General features: G+C 57.7%; 1 protein-coding gene across 8 annotated transcripts in view; it reads right to left on the bottom strand.

The window, feature by feature from the left end:
- The window catches only part of PACS2 (phosphofurin acidic cluster sorting protein 2), an 83,579-nt gene that overhangs the window by 8,534 nt on the left and 57,432 nt on the right, over positions 1 to 17,613 (bottom strand). For 2 of the 8 annotated variants that reach the window (XM_063652100.1, XM_063652099.1), the window contains exons 9-19: positions 9,653 to 9,810; positions 6,778 to 6,868; positions 6,453 to 6,527; positions 5,604 to 5,749; positions 4,661 to 4,793; positions 4,126 to 4,230; positions 3,794 to 3,900; positions 3,194 to 3,348; positions 2,280 to 2,390; positions 1,756 to 1,864; positions 1,025 to 1,057 (exon numbers count right to left, since the gene is read on the bottom strand). In XM_063652100.1, coding sequence (XP_063508170.1) covers positions 1,025 to 1,057; positions 1,756 to 1,864; positions 2,280 to 2,390; positions 3,194 to 3,348; positions 3,794 to 3,900; positions 4,126 to 4,230; positions 4,661 to 4,793; positions 5,604 to 5,749; positions 6,453 to 6,527; positions 6,778 to 6,868; positions 9,653 to 9,810 — 1,223 coding nt within the window. The remainder of the gene's footprint in view (positions 1 to 1,024; positions 1,058 to 1,755; positions 1,865 to 2,279; positions 2,391 to 3,193; positions 3,349 to 3,793; positions 3,901 to 4,125; positions 4,231 to 4,660; positions 4,794 to 5,603; positions 5,750 to 6,452; positions 6,528 to 6,777; positions 6,869 to 9,652; positions 9,811 to 17,613) is intronic. The other 6 variants (XM_054449182.2, XM_054449181.2, XM_063652102.1 and 3 more) reach the window with 3 other exon arrangements.

Below are 17,613 nucleotides of genomic sequence, written 5' to 3'. Positions count from 1 at the left end.
CTGCCCACTTCGAGCAGCTCCTAGGCCAGCAAGGGGGCCCCAGGAACCCAACTACCCTGCACTGAGGGCAGGGGGTGGGGGGGGGGTTTCCTAGGACAGCAAATGACCTCACACAGGGCAGAAGACACGGGGTAGAGAACGAGCCCATGGGAGGACCAGCAGGGCCCCCCACCCTGCAGCAGGACGCACCTGGCCAAGGAAAAGGGGTGGCTCTGTCTGAAAGGGCAGCTTTGGGGGTGCCTGGGACTTGGCTCTAAACATGAAAGGTTTTAGTGGGTGGAGCTGCCTCGGAATGAAAGCTCTTTACCCCCATTTGGAGGTCTTGGTAGTTTGGCCCCATCTCCAGGTAAGCCACAAGATGCTGGAAACCCCTCTCTGCTGGCCCCAGGTGCTCGAGGGAGCCCTGGGAGCCAGGCTCTGCAGTGTGTAGGCGGCCTAAGGCACAGCCGCTGACCGCCGTGTCACCGGGCCAGCTCCTTAACTACTTGCTTGGGCGTCCCCATGTGTAGGGCATGCACCCGTGCCCCTGCTAGGCTGCTGCCAGGTTAACAAACATGAAGGGCCTGGGGCACAGCCTGGCCCAGGTGACCCTGGTGTCCACACCAGCCACTCGCTCCTGGTTTAAAACGAGGAGGGGCTAAACCTGGCCACTTCTCAAATCAAAACCCAGGGTCAAAACAGGGGAGGAAAGGCCTGCCTGGCCGACCTGCAGGCTTCAGGGCTCTGGGGTGGAGTCCCAGCACACGGGCCTGGCCCGGGGACAGGAGGGCCCATCTGCTGCTCTCCTGATTCAGTGTCAGAGATCAGATGGAGGAAAAGGGTCCACGTCAGCACAAAGTGACTCCAGTTGGGGCCACCTCCCCTCTCCCATGCGGGCTCTCAGCCTGCAGCTGGTGGCCCTCAGGGCCTGACTCCCAGTCTGGAGAGAGGACAGCAGGGTGACTCAGACAGTGACTCTGCTAAACAAGCCCTAAAGACCAGCCTGGGGACAGACAGGGTGGGAGGCAGACCCAGAGAGCCATACCTTAGGGTAAAGTCAAAATGAAAATGCTTTTTCCTTTTCAGAAAGCCACCAAAAGAGAAAACAGACACGTTACGACGCCCTCAGGAGCCCTCCAGGGACTGCCGAGGGCACTCAGTGGCTCCCATCTCACTAGGGCCCCTGCGTGGGAGAGCCCGTGAGTGCTGGCTCTGCACCTTGCACTCGGCTCTCTCCCCTGTAGTCTAGGGAAGGTGTGGGACAGCTGGCGCCGGATGTGCAGGGAGGAGGTGCCGGGCAGGACAGACAGATCTCCGCAGGGCTTTTGGCCCAGGGCTCCTGAGCACTGTCCTGCTCTGGGCAGGTGAGGACACGAGCTGATCACTCACCCATGGGGCCTGAGGCCCAGGGACTCCTCAGTTCCCCAGCCCGGGAAACCCAGGCTGTGGAAGGAACAGGTGCCCAGACTGGAGGGGCTGGGCCACTGCCACCCTGGCCCCATGACAGCTGTCCATCCTGTCAACTTCTCATCACGCGGGGTTTCAACATGCACAGAAACAGGTGTGGAAATGGCACTTACTATGAGGGATCTGGGGTACGGGGAAGCACCTGCTGTCAGGGAGGCCCAGAGCTGCCCGGCTGGCCCAGACTCTGGTCTAAGCCCGGTGCGGGGCTCTGCGGCCCACCAGGCTGAGCCTAGCAGCAGGTGGGGAGGCCTGCGGAGGGTTGGTGGCTGGCGGCAGCCTGTGGTATGGTGCCCGGGCCCACCGCTTTACCTCTTCTGCTTGTAGGTCAGCATGGCCTCTGCGATGGGGAGCTGGTGGGCACAGTTGGCCCCTGCGATGTACTGCGTGATGCGTGACACGATGTCCGGTGTGTCCTGTACTGCAGGGGGAGGAGGCGGTGGGGGGTTAGGCTGGTGCCAGGTGGGGTTCCAGGCGGGGATGAGCTGGGCCTCCCCGGTGCCCCGCCCAGGCCTCCCGCACCCTGAAGTGTGGCAGGGCTTGCTGGTTGCAGCTGAGGGGCCCCGGTGCTCTACTCTCGAGGCGGTACCAGGGCAAGTGTGGGAAGACCTGAAGGGCTGTACCGGCCCCTTCCCAGACAGGCCCCACAGCTTCCAACATTCCGAGGCTCAGGGGAATAGGAGGCATCCTGGCCAAGGCCCCAGCGGGCCCTGTCCATGGCCTCTTCCCTGAGGCTGAGCCTGAGCAGGTGGGGGGCCTCCTGGGCACGGCATCTGGGGAGACCGGGGCCCCTTCCTCCCGCGGTGGCGTGGGCTGTGGACGCGCCCGGGCCTCACCCGCACTCTGGGCCTCCAGCTTGTTGAACAGGTCTCTCCAGGCCAGGTCCTGGAAGAAGTTGTTGTAGCGGTAGTCCACGGAGCCTAGGTACCTGGCCACGGGGTGGGAGCCTGCATGCCAGGGGTGGGGCTGGTGTCACCACGGGGGACTCGGAGCTGCAAGGCTCCCACCGCAGCACAAAAGCTGGGCCACCCGACCCCAGGGCTGTGCTGCTGCCTTCCAGACAAGCCCACTTTCCTGCCACCACTGCCCCTCGCTGGTGGATGCCTGTGGCCCCACTGAAGGAGCTCCAGCCCTGAGCTGAGGTCCCAGAGCCTTGAGTGCCACTGAGGAAGGCCCAGCAGGGCACATATGATAGTGCAGAGGCCTTGGCTGGCTCAGGGCTCTGATGTCAGCATCGTGAGGGCCACACGGGAGAGGTGGCACCTCCAGGCCTTGCTGCTGGTCAACAGATTAAGGCTGGATGGGTTTGTTTCGTGGTAAGACACATTGTATGGACCTAAAGAAGTAATGGAGTTCGACGACACAGGACCTGGACAACTTGAGAGGATTAATAACAAGCCCTGCTTTCCACTTCTGACTTTGGAAATCGAAACTGGCATAGAGTTATCACAGCGACTGACGGAGAAGACACCCAGCTCAGGCCCCTTCAGAGGGTGATGGCTTTATCTTGACCCAAATGGCTGTTTTAGGGCAATCAAGTTATCTTGCATGTAATTAAAATTAACAAAGTGTTACTGTATCAAACAAACATTTAAAAACAACAAATGTGTAGCAAGCAGGGACACCACACCACGCCACAGCGCGCCACGCGACGCCACGCCACACAACACACCACGCCACACCACTCCATGCCACGCCACACCGCCCGTGGCGTCTGTGCCCAGGCCCAGGTGGACGGCGCGGTGCTCACCCAGCGGGATGACCAGGAAGCGCATGTAGCCAAGCCAGTCGGGCGTCTTGTGGGACAGCTGCTCCACGAAGAGCCGCAGGATGGCGCTGAGGTAATGCTGCGCTCCCGCCACTGCGATCTTCACGGGGGTCGGGGGCTGGGAATTGCAGTTGCAGCTGCAATCCAGAGGCAGGTGGGACGGAGAGGGGACAGGCGCCTCAGGGGAGCTGTCCTCCGTCCAAGGATGCCAGTGTGAGCCCAGGGGGCTCCGTGCCTGTGGCCACTCATGCCACAACTGCCCTGGAGCTGCCCAAACCCAGGACCCCCACATGCCCAAACGTGCCCAGGCTGAGGCGCCACACAGTCATGGCCTCAGCCTAGGCTTCCAAGGACGGGCCAGGAGGCCACCACTCCAGTGTGGCAGGACACCCGCCAGGCTGCTGCTCCTGCCCACAACTGATGGGAGGCCAGACTGCGAGGAGCACATGAGTCAGCCTCTGTGGACACCAGCCACAGCCCCAGGTACAGGACGCACCTAGCCCCGGAGCAATGGGCAGAGGCGGGGGTGCAGGGACCCCGAGGGGTACTTGGGTGGTGAGTACAGGGTGGAGCCCAACTCACTATCTCTGTATTCGCGAGACGATGGTGCTGAAGGCCGCCTGGACGTCCGCAGGAGAGCACGTGCACACCACGGGGAGCGTGTGCCTCTGCAGGACATCGGAGAGGAACTGGCAGAAGACAGGCAGACGCTGACTTCGGCACAGCCGCCCAGGCCACCCCCAGCACCTGACCCTCACCAAAGCTCTCAGGGGCTCCAGAGACCCCAGGCACGTCCAGGCAAACCACAGCCAGCAGCTCCAGCACCCGGGTGTGCCGGGTGCGGGGCAGGTTCAGGAGCCCACTCTCCTCTGTCCTACACCCTGGCCCTCCACTCCAGGAGACGGCACCCCTACCTGCCCCTGCCAATCCGAGGTGTTGACGAGGATGATGTTTTCGGGAAGCTGGTCGTCGGAGATGAGGATGTGGTTGAGCTGGTCATACACAGTCTTCCTGGGGATCTGGAGGCACAGAGCCCTGTCCACACCCAGAACAGATGCACAGCGCCCATCCCCACCGCCCCAGCCCTGGTGCCTGCAGTGCCCCTGCTCCCCCTGCAGCCACAGAGGCTCAGTGGCAGGAAGAGAGCTGGCCAGCTTAGAGACCCCCCCTGGGATAAATCAGCCAAGCGATGAGGCTGCCCTGGACCAGGGAGGGCAACAGAAGGACTAGAACTTGCCCTGGGGTCCACATGGCCTTCCTGACAAACCAACCCATGACCCGCCCGCCCTGCTGTGTAGCAGGAGCCCTCCAAAGCCCAGGCATGCTCTGTGGCCCAGCACCCTTGGCCCCCTGCACTTCTCTTTTTGCCCTGCCCTAGTTGGTGCCAGGGTGACCACGAGCCCTGCCTCCTGGGCGTGCCATGCCCTCCACCCCCACCTGCACCTGCACCTGTAGCTGGCTCCGGGCGTCTGGGCAGCGCTCGTTGTCCAGGCTGTTGGCCCGCTCATTCTGGGGCCGTGCTGCCTGCCGCTCCTTCAAGGACGTGCTCCGGCCCCGTCGGCCAGCCTGCTTCCCCTCGGACCTATTGGGGACCAGGACAGGCTAAGTGGCTGTGGCAGCAGGAACAGGGGCAGGGGCAGGGGCAGGCCTGCAGTGGCCTACACATTGTGGTGGGGAGAGGGAAGGGTGAGTACAGGGCCAACTGATGGGCAGTGGGAACATGGGCTGCACAGAGAGGCCACCAGCCCTGGGAGGGCCACAGCAGCAGCTGAGTACAAGTGAGGCCGTGCCTCCGACGGGACTCCACGCAGCTCTGCCTGTGAGACTGCGAGCCAGGCCAGGAGGCTTGGAGCCACCGTGAGGACGGAGCTCACCCTCCCTGCCCGGGCCAAGAGCTGGGCAGAGCCAGGTGCAGGCCAGTGCAGGGCACTGAGGCTGCCAGGGCGACCTGGCTCCAGAGCGCGGACACAGGCACCTGGGTGCCGCCACAAGGTAAAAACCCAGTGCCCAGACTCCTGCTTTGGAAAAAGTCCCAAATACCACAGAAACATGAAATGGAGATCCTGGAAGAATCAAGCTGGTAGATGTGTGTCTTTTGGCTGAGGCAGGGGCTACTCAGGGGACTGTGGGGGCACCTGCAGGAGAGCAGACACACCTGACCCTGCCCTCAAACAGGTAGGGTGGAATCTGGCACTGCAGGCTTGACACCCAGTGCTGGGGCAGGGGGTTTGCTTCTGCTTTTTAAGAAGAGGGACGAGGCCCGAATCTGCTGTCTACACCCAAGGGAGCTCATCAGGCTGGACTGACACGCACCCACCCCGATTGATGCCCCTGACGGCCCCTCCCCCAACAGGTGCATCACCAACCCGCCCCGCCGTGCAGCCCCCATCACCTGGTGGAGGGGATGACAAGGGACTCTGTCTTGGTGATCCTCCCGCTGGGCGGCAGCCTCTCCGTGAACACATCCAGGGTGGAGGCCTCAGCCTCGGGGCTGTCCTCAGGCTGTCCAGGCTGCTCCCTCGGGCCTGGCACACCCTGCTGAGCAGAGATGGGCTGGAGCCTCCCGTGGAAACCACACCCGTGCTGTGGCCCCTCCAGCCCTGTGGCCTCTGGCTCGGGTGAGGGTTTAGGCCTCTCCAGGCTGTGGCTCCTACATGTGGACCCCGCCATACGCTGACCAGGGAGCCTAGCTGAGCTAAGTTCCAACCACAGGGCTCCCATCCAGGCCATTGCAGGGTGACCAGCACCCAACCTCCCAGGACACGACTTGCCCTGGGCCCAGAACCCCCTAACTGAGGAGACCCCATGCAACGCAGCAGGGGGGAACCAGGCATTCCTGGGTGCCATCCACCTGAGGGTGGGTTGAGTCCAGGTGCCCTGACCCTGAAGGTAGGGTGAGTCTGGGGCACCCGGACCCTGAGGGTGGGGTGAATCCAGGTGCCCTGACCCTGAGCGGGGGGTGAGTCTGGGGCGCCCTGACCCTGAGGGTGGGGTGAGTCCGGGGTGCCCTGACCCTGAGGGTGGGGTGAGTCTGGGGTGCCCTGACCCTGAAGGTGGAGTGGATTTTGGGATACTCTGACCATCTGGTGACCTGGCCACCCCTGAGGGCTGACCCCACCTCTGCACACCAGGTGTGACATGAGGACCTACATGTGGCCCCGTCCCTCTGGGTCAGACCCTTAAAGGCAGCATTGGTGTGCCTGGTGTGTGGAACGGGTGGGTGCGGCCCAAGCCTGCTTACGAGGGCCACCGTGTCAGAGACACTGTCGCTCGGCTGCCTGCCTCCCAGGGACCGCGTCTTCTCTGGCACGTCAGCCTATGGGGGAGGAGATGGGAATCAGCTTGTGCTCAACTGCAGGTGCCAAGGCGCTGACTTCTGGGCTGGGAATGCTGGGACTCAGGGAGGCCCGGGGCACCTGCGTGGCCGTGTGCTGCACAGTGGGTGCAGAGTGGCTCCAGGACAGCTGGACAGGGCCCTGGGCCCAGGACATGCTGGGAGATTTGGGCCACACCACAGCCCAGTCAGACCACAGTCTGCTCTGGGAGACCAGTGTGGCCCCACTCACCGGGCTCGGGGGCTCCTTGTGGCTGCGGGCACTGTGGATGCTCCCAATCTCCGTCTGTGAGCTCGAGTGCGACAGGCCTTCAAAGTATGGCCTGGCTCAGGGAACAGGGGTGGGGGACACGTTAATTTCCAGGACCCTTCTTGCACTGAAAGCACAGTTCTCCCACCACACCTGGAGGGACAGACTGCAGAATCCAAAGGCAGAGCAGAGCTGGGTTCAGAGAAGAGCCCGTGTCAGCGCACACCCTGCTCGCGCCAACTGCAGCACAGGGCACAGAACGATTCTGGAGCTGGCAACACTAAGCGCCGGGCCGACCTGGCTGCCCCGTCCTGGTTCTTCCACCCGCCCTGACATCAGCTGCAGGAAACACACATCCCTGAAACTCGCGGCCTTAGCTCCAGGCAAGGCTGCCGCAAACACGAAGTGGCTCTGGGGAGAGCTCCACTGGCCAGTCCTGCTGGAGGGCAGCCCTGGGATCTGCAGCCAGCCTGCAGCAAACAGGTGAACATGCTCGGCAAAACAACAAGGGCACATCAGATGAAGCAGGCCCTTCCAGACCCACCAGGCAGATCAGACCACCCAGGCCCATCCAGGTCCTCCCAAACCATCCAGGCCTATCCAGACTATCCAGGCCTTTCTGGACCACCCAGGCCTTTCCATACTATCCACACTGATGCAGACCATCCACGCCTTTCCGGACCACCCAGGCCTTTCCAGACCATCCAGGCAGATCCAGACCATCCATGCCTTTCCGGACCAGCCAGGCTGATCCAGGCCGATCCAGGCCACCCATGCCTTACCGGACCACCCATACCTTTCCGGACCACCCACGCCTTTCCAGACCAACCAGGCCAATCCAGACCATCCACACCTTTCCGGACCACCCAGGCCTTTCCAGACCAACCAGGCCCTTGCAGACCATCTGGCCCATCCAGGCCATCCAGGCCGAATGTCTCATCCCTGGTTGATATAATACGTATGAAGAAAAAGGAGGAAGGGAGACCTACAGATTCAACGAGACTTAAAAGACCTTTCAAGTGAAAAAAATTTGACAGGAGGCCAGGTACACTGGCTCACACCTGTAGTGTCAGCACTTTGGGTGGCCAAGGCAGGTTGTTCGCTTGAGCTCAAGGCAGGTTGTTCGCTTGAGCTCAGTTCGAGACCAGCCCGGGAAACACAGGGAGACCCTGTCTCTACAAAAATATAAAAATTAGCTGGGTGTGGTGGCGCATGCCATTGGTCCCAGCTACTGAGGAGGCTGAGGTGGGAGAATCGCTTGGGCCCAGGTGGTCGAGGCTGCAGTGAGCCGCGATTGCACAACTACACTCTAGCCTGGGTGACAGAGCAAGGCTTTGTCTCAAAAACAAACAACTCCCCCGCCCCCCTCAAAAAAACAGACAGGGCTTAGCAGTGTCTGGTGCTCCACCCTGGGTGATAAAGCCACATGGAAACTTGCTGCTGTGTGTGCCCATTCAAGATCATAGCCCCGAGACGCACACGCTTCTCCCCAAACTATGAATACTAGCTGGCCAGGGCTCTGCAGATATAGCCAACGCCACGGAGTTTAAGATGGGAGAGGATCCGGGCCACATAGGTGTCTCCTGTAGAATCACGTGAGCCGTTAAAGACAGAGAACTTTCTCCGGCTGAAGGCAGAAGAGATGAGGCAGGAAGGCCAGGGAGACCCAAAGTGTGAGGGGGACTTGACTGGGCCTTGCTGGTTCCGAAGGTGGAGGAGGGACCCTGGGCCAAGGTACGAGGACAGTTACCAGAAGGCAAGAATGACCAACGGCCACCAGGTGACAGGGCAGCCAGAGCCCCGTCCTGCAGCCATACGGAGCTGAACTCCACCAACGACCACGCTGGGCCTGCACTGCGTGACCTCAGAGCCCCAGTCAGGGCAGCCACCAATACCTCCACCCGAGCCCAGCGAGACCCTGGCCAAGAATGAGGCCACAGCCTCGGGATGGCAACCTCTAGAACAGGAGGAAGAGAGGCTGTTTTTGGTGGCCACATCTGCAGTCACCTGTCATGGTGGCTGCTGGCAACTGAAGCAGCAGCAAGTCGGGCTGGGGTTGCCGGGCGGGGCAGGTGGGGTGGGGGGCAGGTGGGGTGGGAGGCCGCTGCGTGGCTGCAGGGCTAACTGGGGCCGCACCTCCAACATGCAGCAAGACCACCTTCTTCGTGTTGTTCAGGTTAAAAAAGCGTAAGAGCAAAAGGTCTACCAAGCTTCCTGACTCTGACTGGGGTCTCTGGCTCCTCAGCAACTGCCCAGAGCCTGGCACCTGCCTTCTGCCTGGTATGCTTGCCTTCCTGCCCCCGGCTGAGCAAGGCCTCCACACCCAGACCCATGCACAGAGCTGCCTGCCCTGCATCCTCTCCTCCTGCCCAGGCCAGGCCCCCCCAGCCAGCCCCTCCTCCCACCCAGCCACAGAGACACCTGCCCTCCCTCCCCACCTGCCTCTGCCTCCTCCTCCTCGGGGAGGGGCACCCAGCATGGGAGCTCTACTCCCCACCTGAGTGGACGGAGGTCCTCTGCAGTTCCCAGGGCATCCCCCAGCGACGGATCCCCTACAACGGGGTGCCACGCCCAGCCCAGCCAGCACCCTGCGGGACCCCTCTCAGTCCTCCCCAGCCCAGAGCTTGCACCCTCTGGCCTATGAAAGGAGAGCTGTCTGGCTCAGTGCGCCCGTAGCCTGGGCCTGCCAGGCAGCCGCACACCTCTCCTTCCAGCCACCAGAGCCTTCCCAGGCTTCGAGGCAGCTGGCCCTGCCCACCTGGTCTCTAGGGCTGGACATGGGTCTGCCAGAGTGGCCGCAGAGTGGCTGGGGCATCTGAAATGGCTGTTCCTCCCCGCCCCGCCCTGTAGGGCTCACCGCAGCTTTGGCTTGGGGGTGCTGAGGACGCTGTCGTCATCCTCCATGTCGGGGCCGCTGTCGCTGGGGTGCTCAATGTCCAGCGTGTCATATAGGAGATCCAGGTCCTCCTCTGCCTCGGGGATGTGCTCCGCAGGGTCCTGCTCCGAGTCCAGGACCTGCATGGGTGCCAGGCAAGCGTGAGTTCCCTGCAGTGGCCCATGCTGCCCCATTGGGGGCGCCCGAGACCACAGAGTCTGCAGGAATGATAGGAGGCGGGCGCCCAGCCACCAAACCCCTCCGCTCAGCACGGCTGCAGTCCAGCTTCTGTCTTGGAGCTGGGAATGATCACCGAGGACCCCCGGTCCCCAGGTACCGGTGCGTGTGGCATTCCTCCACCTCGCCTGGGCTGGTACGGTCATCCAGGCCACCAGGGTGCATGGAGGGCCTGGGTGCAGGCAGGTGAGCTCTGACGGGTGTGGGCCACTGTGCAGCCACCACCAAAACCAAGATACAAAGTGCTCCCCACACCCAGGAGGCTCCCCTTTGCCCTCCTCTAGTGCGTTCCCTCCCTCGGCCCCAGGCCCTGCGGATCTCATTCTGTCCCTGTACATTCTGCCCTTTCACGAGTGCTACCCAAGAGGGATCATGTGGCCTGCAGCTCTCGGTGGCGGGGAGAGGAGGGCATCATCCACCCAGCGTGGCACATTTCATGTTCCTCTGCGTCCCCACCCAAGTCTCACCTTGAATTGTAATCCCCATAAGCCCCACATGCCAAGGGCAGGAGAGGTGGAGGTAACTGGATCCTGGGGGTGGTTTCCTCCATACTGTTCTCATGATAACGAGCACATCTTACGAGATCTGATGGTTTTATAAGCATCTTGTATTACCCCTGCTGGCACCCACTCTGACCTGCTGCCCCATAAAGAAGATGCCTGCTTCACCTTCTGCCATGACTGGAAGCTTCCTGAGGCCTCCCCAGCCATGCTGAACTGTGAGTCAACTAAACCTCTTTCCTTTAGTCACTTCCTCTGATGGTTCTGCAGTGCGCCACTGAGTGGATGGACCCCAGTCTAACAGATCACCAGCTGACGAGCGTTATGATCATCACAGACGAAGCTGCTGTGAATGTCTGAGTGGGTCCATGCATGTGTGTTCACCTCCCTGAAGTCAACACTGAAGAATGGGGGTGCTGGGTGTCTGGTAACTGCTTCCTGTGGCTGCCACACCACCTTACATTCCCCCAGCAGGGTATGGGTTCCTGCTGTTACACCTCACCCTGTTGTATTCCATTTGTTCCAACCATCCTAGTGGGGATCAAGTAGTGTCTCATTGTGGTTTGGTTTACATTTCCCTAATGACCAGTGATAATGATCATGATGATCATGTATTTATTGGCTTACTTGTGTGTCTCTGAAGAAATCTATTTAGAAAGATTTTTTTTTTTTTTGAGATGGAGTCTCGCACTATCTGTTGCCCAGGCTGGAGTGCAGTGGCACGATCTCGGCTCACTGCAAGCTCTGCCTCCCGGGTTCACGCCATTCTCCAGCCTCAGCCTCCTGAGTAGCTGGGACTACAGGCGCCTGCCACCATGCCTGGCTAATTTTTTGTATTTTTAGTAGAGATGGGGTTTCACCGTGTTAGCCAGGATGGTCTCGATCTCTTGACCTTGTGATCCAACCACCTCGGCCTCCCAAAGTTCTGGGATTACAGGCGTGAGCCACCACACCTGGCCCCCTGCCCATTTTTTAATTGGACAATTCACTGCTCTTTGTCTTTGAGAAAGGGTCTTGCTTTGTTGCCCAGGCTAGAGTGCAGTGGCACAATCATAGTTCACTGCAGCCTCGACTTCCTGGGCTCAAGTGATCCTCCCACGTCAGCCCCCAAAGTGCTGGGATTACAGGTGTGAGCCACTATGCCTGGTTCTGACAAGTGATAAATCACTTTATTAAAATAGTTGGCTTAAGCATCTGCAATGGTGATGTCAACCACGGCTTGCAGCTCAATTCCAACGGAGCAATCAGCCTCACAATCCAGGATGGACCAGGCAGGTCCATGAGCTGCTTATGGATTCTCGTCTGGAAATGATCCTGTGTCTGAGAACCTTCACCACAAGGTGTTTTTCTCTTAGTGATTCTCAAAGACTTGGCAGGCATCAGAACTGGTTCTTTCGCTTTGAGATTCTTTTTCTCTGTGCCCCTCATAAGCCAGCACACACCTCCAGGGATTTTACATTGCAGCTGCTCAGGGTAATTCTAATTCAAGGAATCACCCCACGGGCTCCAGAGGTGTCCTCCCGGTGTTTTTAAAAGCCGCGGCCGCGAGGCGGCTTCCTGGTCGACTTCTCAGCACAAGTGGACAGCAGTGAGTCAGGGCAGGAGTGGGCTGACCCCAGCTCCGTGGCACCTGAGGCTGCATCGTTCTCAAAGCAATGGACAATTCAGCTTTTAACTAGACTGTGTCTTTATTTTTCAGTTATAAGCATTCTTTATGTGTTCTGGATTCAAGCCGCTTATCACATATATGATTTGCAAAAAACATTCTTCTGTTCTACTGTTTGGTTTTCTTGATGGCACTGTTTGGAGCACAAAAGCGTAAAATGTTGCTGTGGTCCAGAAAAACTTACCTTTTGTTGCTTGTGCTTTTGGTGTCACATCTAAGAAACCCCTGCCTAAACCAAGGTCATAAGATTGGCCCATTTTCTTCTAAGAGCTTTATAATCTTAGCTCACAGATGGAGATATTTGATCCATTTCAAGTTTTTTTTTTTTTTTTTTTTTTTGAGACAGAGTCTCACTGTGTTGCCTAGGCTGGAGTGCAATGATGCGATCTTGGCTCACTGCAACCTCTGCCTCCCAAGTTCAACTGTTTCTCCCACTTCAGCCTCCCAGGTAGCTGGGACAGGCATCCACCACGATGCCTGGCTAATTGTTCTTGTATTTTTAGTAGAGATGGGATTTCACCATGTTGGCCAGGCTGGTTTCGAACTCCTGACCTCAAGTGATCCGCCTGTCTCGGCCACCCAAAGTGCTGGGATTACAGGTGTGAGCCACCACACCCAGCTGATCCATTTAGTTAATTCTTGAATATGGTGTGAGGTAGGGGTCCAAATTCCTTTTTTTTGAGACAGGGTCTCACTCTGGTTGCCCAGGCTGGAGTGCAATGGCATGATCTCAGCTCACTGCAGCTTCCACCTCCTGGGCTCAGGTGATTCTCCTACCTCAGCCTTCCGAGTAGCTGGGATTACAGGCGCATACCACCACGCCCAGCCAATTTTTTGTATTTTTAGTAGAGATGGGATTTCACTATGTGGACTTATGCAATCTGCCTGCCTCAGCCTCCCAGAGTGCTGGGGTTACCGGCATGAGCCACCATAGTTGGCTGTAATTTCTTCTTTTGCATGTGGATATCCAGTGGTCCTAGCACCTTTGTGGAAGACTATTCTTCCCCCGTGGATATCTTGACATCCTTGTGACCATCACTTGCCCATAAATGGAAGAGTTCACTTCTGGACTATCACCTCCATTCCACTGATCTCCATGCCTGTCCCTGGGCCAGCCCCACATGGTCTGGATTACTACTGTGGTTTTGTAGTACATTTTGAAATTGGGAAGTATAAATCTTCTTTCTTCAAGACTGTTTTATCTGCCCTGAGTCCCTGGCATTTACACATAAATTTTAGCTGGTCAATTTCTACAAAAACACAGCTGGGAATCTGATAGGCACTTGAATTTGTTGAATTTGAATTTGTTGAATTTGTACATCAATTTAGGGAGTATTGCCACCTTAACAAGACTAAGTTTTCCAATTCATGAACATATGACATTTTTCCACTTATTTATATCTTGTTTCTTTAAAAAATGTTTCATAATTTCACTGTATGAGTCTTACTCTCTTAAAAATCAGGTTGCTTTTCTTACTGGGTTTTGAGAGTTTTTAATACATCTATTGTATACAAATCTTTACCAGGTATGTTATTTGCAAATATTTTCTGTCAACCTGTGGCTTATCTTTTTTTTTCTTTTTTGAGATGGAGTCTCGCTCTGTCACCCAGGCTGGACTGCAGTGGCCCCATCTCGGCTCACTGCAAGCTCTGCCTCCTGGTTTCACGTCATTCTCCTGCCTCTGCCTCCCAAGTAGCTAGGACTACAGTCACCCGCCACCACGCCCGGCTAATTTTTTTGTATTTTTAGTAGAGATAGGGTTTCACCATGTTAGCCAGGATGGTTTCAATCTCCTGACCTCGTGCCGCCTCGGCCTCCCAAAGGGCTGCGATTACAGGCGTGAGCCACTGTGCCTGGCCATCTTTTCATTAACAGTATCTTTCAGAAAGCAAATTTCTACTTTTTTTATTGTGTTAAAAATATATAAAACATAATAGTTACCATTTTATCTATTTTTAGGTGTATAGTTCAGTGGCATTAGTGCAGGATTTAAGTTCATATTTTTTAAGGCTTAGAATCTATGTAATTTAAATTTTAGGCTTTTACATTTAGGAATACGATCCAGTCAAGCTGAATTCTGCACATGGTGTGCATTGTCAAGCCTCAGGTTTTTTTTGTGAAAAGATATTTTCTCCAATGAACTTGGCCCCCTTGTAGAAAATCAACTGACTATCCAGGTGTGCCACCTTTTACAATGAAAAATACAGAAGGCAGCCCTCAGTGGACACTTTCGCTGTGAGCTGAAGCTTAGGGCTGTAAGGAACAGACTTCACTCTGGTTCATCCTCACAGGACGGGTCCCAGCAGAGCCCTGCTCTCCTCCTCACCAGACCCACTGTGTGGCACCTGGGCACAGGGCAGCCTGGATGCCAGTGCTCTGTGGGCAGCCTGGGGGCTGTGAACATTTGTACCCCCAAAATTCCTACACTGAAACCTGACCACCAAGGTGCTAGAATTAGGAAGTGGGGCCTCTAACAGGTGGTTAGGGCCCGAGAGCTCTGCCCTGCTGAATAGGCTCAGGGCCCTGATGAGGGAGACTTGAGGGAGCTTGTCAGTCCCTTTCACCACACAACACACAGAAGGTGCCCTCTATGGGAAACGGGCCCTCAGACACCAAATCTACTGGCACCTTGATCTTGGACTCACAGCCTCCGGAACTGTGAGAAATACACTTTGGTTGTTTATAAATTTCCCAGTCTAAAGTATTTTGTTATAGCAGCATGAACAATCTCAGATGGCTGTAATCCAGGCAGGTGACCTCATCTCACTGTGCATCTCCTGCCCCCTGAGGGTTGCTGTGAAGTCCTGGGCAGGAGGCAGTGCCAGGTGTGGCGCTCCCAGTGGCCAAGACACAGGTTCAGAGCTGTGGCGGAGATGGTCTGGTCTTTTCAGGAGAAGGAGTGATGGGTGGAAAATACGGAAAGAGATCCCATCACTCCATTAAAGTACTGTGTTGACCTGTGTGAATTTCACACAACGCTGTGCAATTATCCCTACGAAAACAATGTCCTCTCTCTGAACAGTGTCTGTGACGTTGGCCCATCTTTTCACAGTTTGGGTTGTGAGTCTCAGAACCATAATCTGTGTAAGTGAAATGCATTCTGGGACTCAGCTCAGTTACCCAGGTGAGTGCAGAACCCCAGTCAAGATTCAACCAAAAACACCCATCCCTGAACCCACAGGCGCTCAGCAGGGCTCAAGGAAGCCCCAGGCCAGGGAGCCGACTTGGCTAAGTCCCATCTTCAGCTGGACTTGGGAATGTTCCAATCCAAGACGCAAACCAAAAGACACAGGGGCCCGATGACCACCCCAGTGGCGGAGCTGCCCTTCCTCTGCGGCCAGGTGGTGATGTTACGCTGTTCCCAGAAATGCTGCCTGCCCCACCTGTTTCGGCACATGCACCTGTTTTGGGCACCTGTTTCAGCACATGCACCTGACAGCCTCGCTGAGTGTGTGCCCCAGAGGCTGATCTGGGTGCATGCATCCCGAGTATGTTAGGACACAGCGCCATCTACAGGCAGCGTGCTCTCAGGCCGGCGGGTGACAACCCTGCTTCAAGGCTGAAATGATTAAACGCTACCTCTCCAATTCAGGTCCTGAACCCAGGCACGTTTTTCTTCTGACATTAAAAAAACAACAAAGGCTGGGCGCGGTGGCTCACGCCTGTAATCCCAGCACTTTGGGAGGCCGAGGCAGGCAAATCACTTGAGGCCAGGAGTTCAAGACCAGCCTGGCCAACAGGGTGAAACCCTGTTGAACCTGGGAGGCAGAGGTTGCAGTGAGCCGAGATTTGAAGTTTTTTTTTTTTCTTTTTGAGACAGGGTCTCGCCCTGTTGCCCAGGCTGAAGTGCAGTGGCTCCATCTCCACCCATTGCAGCCTTGGCCTACCAGGTTTCCTCCCAAGTAACTGGGACTATAGGTGCACACCACCACCCACAGCTAATTTTTGTATTTTATTGTAGAGATGGAGTTTCACTATGTTGCCCAGGCTGGTCTCAAACTCCTGGGCTCAAGTGATCTGCCCGCCTTGGCCTCCCAAAGTGCTGGGATTACAGGCGTGAGCCACTGAACCCAGCCATGTTTTTCTTTTCGGTATGAAAATTATGCAAGTTCATTGTAGAAAATTCAGAGATTAGAGAAAAGCTAAAAGATGAACATTAAAAACCCATGGAAGGTCAGTAGTGGGAGGCTGTCAGGTGGGGAGGGGGGTCCATGTCAATAGTGGGGGGCTGTCAGGTGGGGAGGGGGGGTCCATGTCAATAGTGGGGGGCTGTCAGGTGGGGGGGTCCATGTCAATAGTGGGGGGCTGTCAGGTGGGGTGGGAGGAGGTCCATGTCAGTAGTGGGGGGCTGTCAGGTGGGGGGGTCCATGTCAATAGTGGGGGGCTGTCAGGTGGGGAGGGGGGAATGTCAATAGTGGGGGGCTGTCAGGTGGGGGGTCCATGTCAATAGTGGGGGGCTGTCAGGTGGGGAGGGGGGGTCCATGTCAGTAGTGGGGGGCTGTCAGGTGGGGAGGGGGGTCCACGTCAATAGTGGGGGGCTGTCAGGTGGGGGGTCCATGTCAATAGTGGGGGGCTGTCAGGTGGGGAGGGGGGGTCCATGTCAATAGTGGGGGGCTGTCAGGTGGGGAGGGGGGGTCCATGTCAGTAGTGGGGGGCTGTCAGGTGGGGAGGGGGGGTCCATGTCAGTAGTGGGGGGCTGTCAGGTGGGGAGGGGGGTCCATGTCAGTAGTGGGGGGCTGTCAGGTGGGGAGGGGGGGTCCATGTCAGTAGTGGGGGGCTGTCAGGTGGGGAGGGGGGTCCATGTCAATAGTGGGGGGCTGTCAGGTGGGGAGGGGGGGTCCATGTCAATAGTGGGGGGCTGTCAGGTGGGGAGGGGGGGTCCATGTCAGTAGTGGGGGGCTGTCAGGTGGGGGGGGTCCATGTCAATAGTGGGGGGCTGTCAGGTGGGGAGGGGGGTCCATGTCAGTAGTGGGGGGCTGTCAGGTGGGGGGGTCCATGTCAATAGTGGGGGGCTGTCAGGTGGGGGGGTCCATGTCAATAGTGGGGGGCTGTCAGGTGGTGAGGGGGGTCCATGTCAATAGTAGGGGGCTGTCAGGTGGGGAGGGGGGAATGTCAATAGTGGGGGGCTGTCAGGTGGGGGGTCCATGTCAATAGTGGGGGGCTGTCAGGTGGGGAGGGGGGGTCCATGTCAATAGTAGGGGGCTGTCAGGTGGGGAGGGGGGAATGTCAATAGTGGGGGGCTGTCAGGTGGGGGTCCATGTCAATAGTGGGGGGCTGTCAGGTGGGGAGGGGGGAATGTCAATAGTGGGGGGCTGTCAGGTGGGGGGTCCATGTCAATAGTGGGGGGCTGTCAGGTGGGGAGGGGGGAATGTCAATAGTGGGGGGCTGTCAGGTGGGGGGTCCATGTCAATAGTGGGGGGCTGTCAGGTGGGGAGGGGGGAATGTCAATAGTGGAGGGCTGTCAGGTGGGGAGGGGGGAATGTCAATAGTGGGGGGCTGTCAGGTGGGGGGTCCATGTCAGTAGTGGGGGGCTGTCAGG

The sequence above is a fragment of the Pongo pygmaeus genome, chromosome 15, assembly GCF_028885625.2.
Source record: "Pongo pygmaeus isolate AG05252 chromosome 15, NHGRI_mPonPyg2-v2.0_pri, whole genome shotgun sequence".
In the NCBI taxonomy this organism is placed as follows: Eukaryota; Metazoa; Chordata; class Mammalia; order Primates; family Hominidae; genus Pongo; species Pongo pygmaeus.
This window is presented reverse-complemented; position numbering and strand designations above follow the sequence as displayed.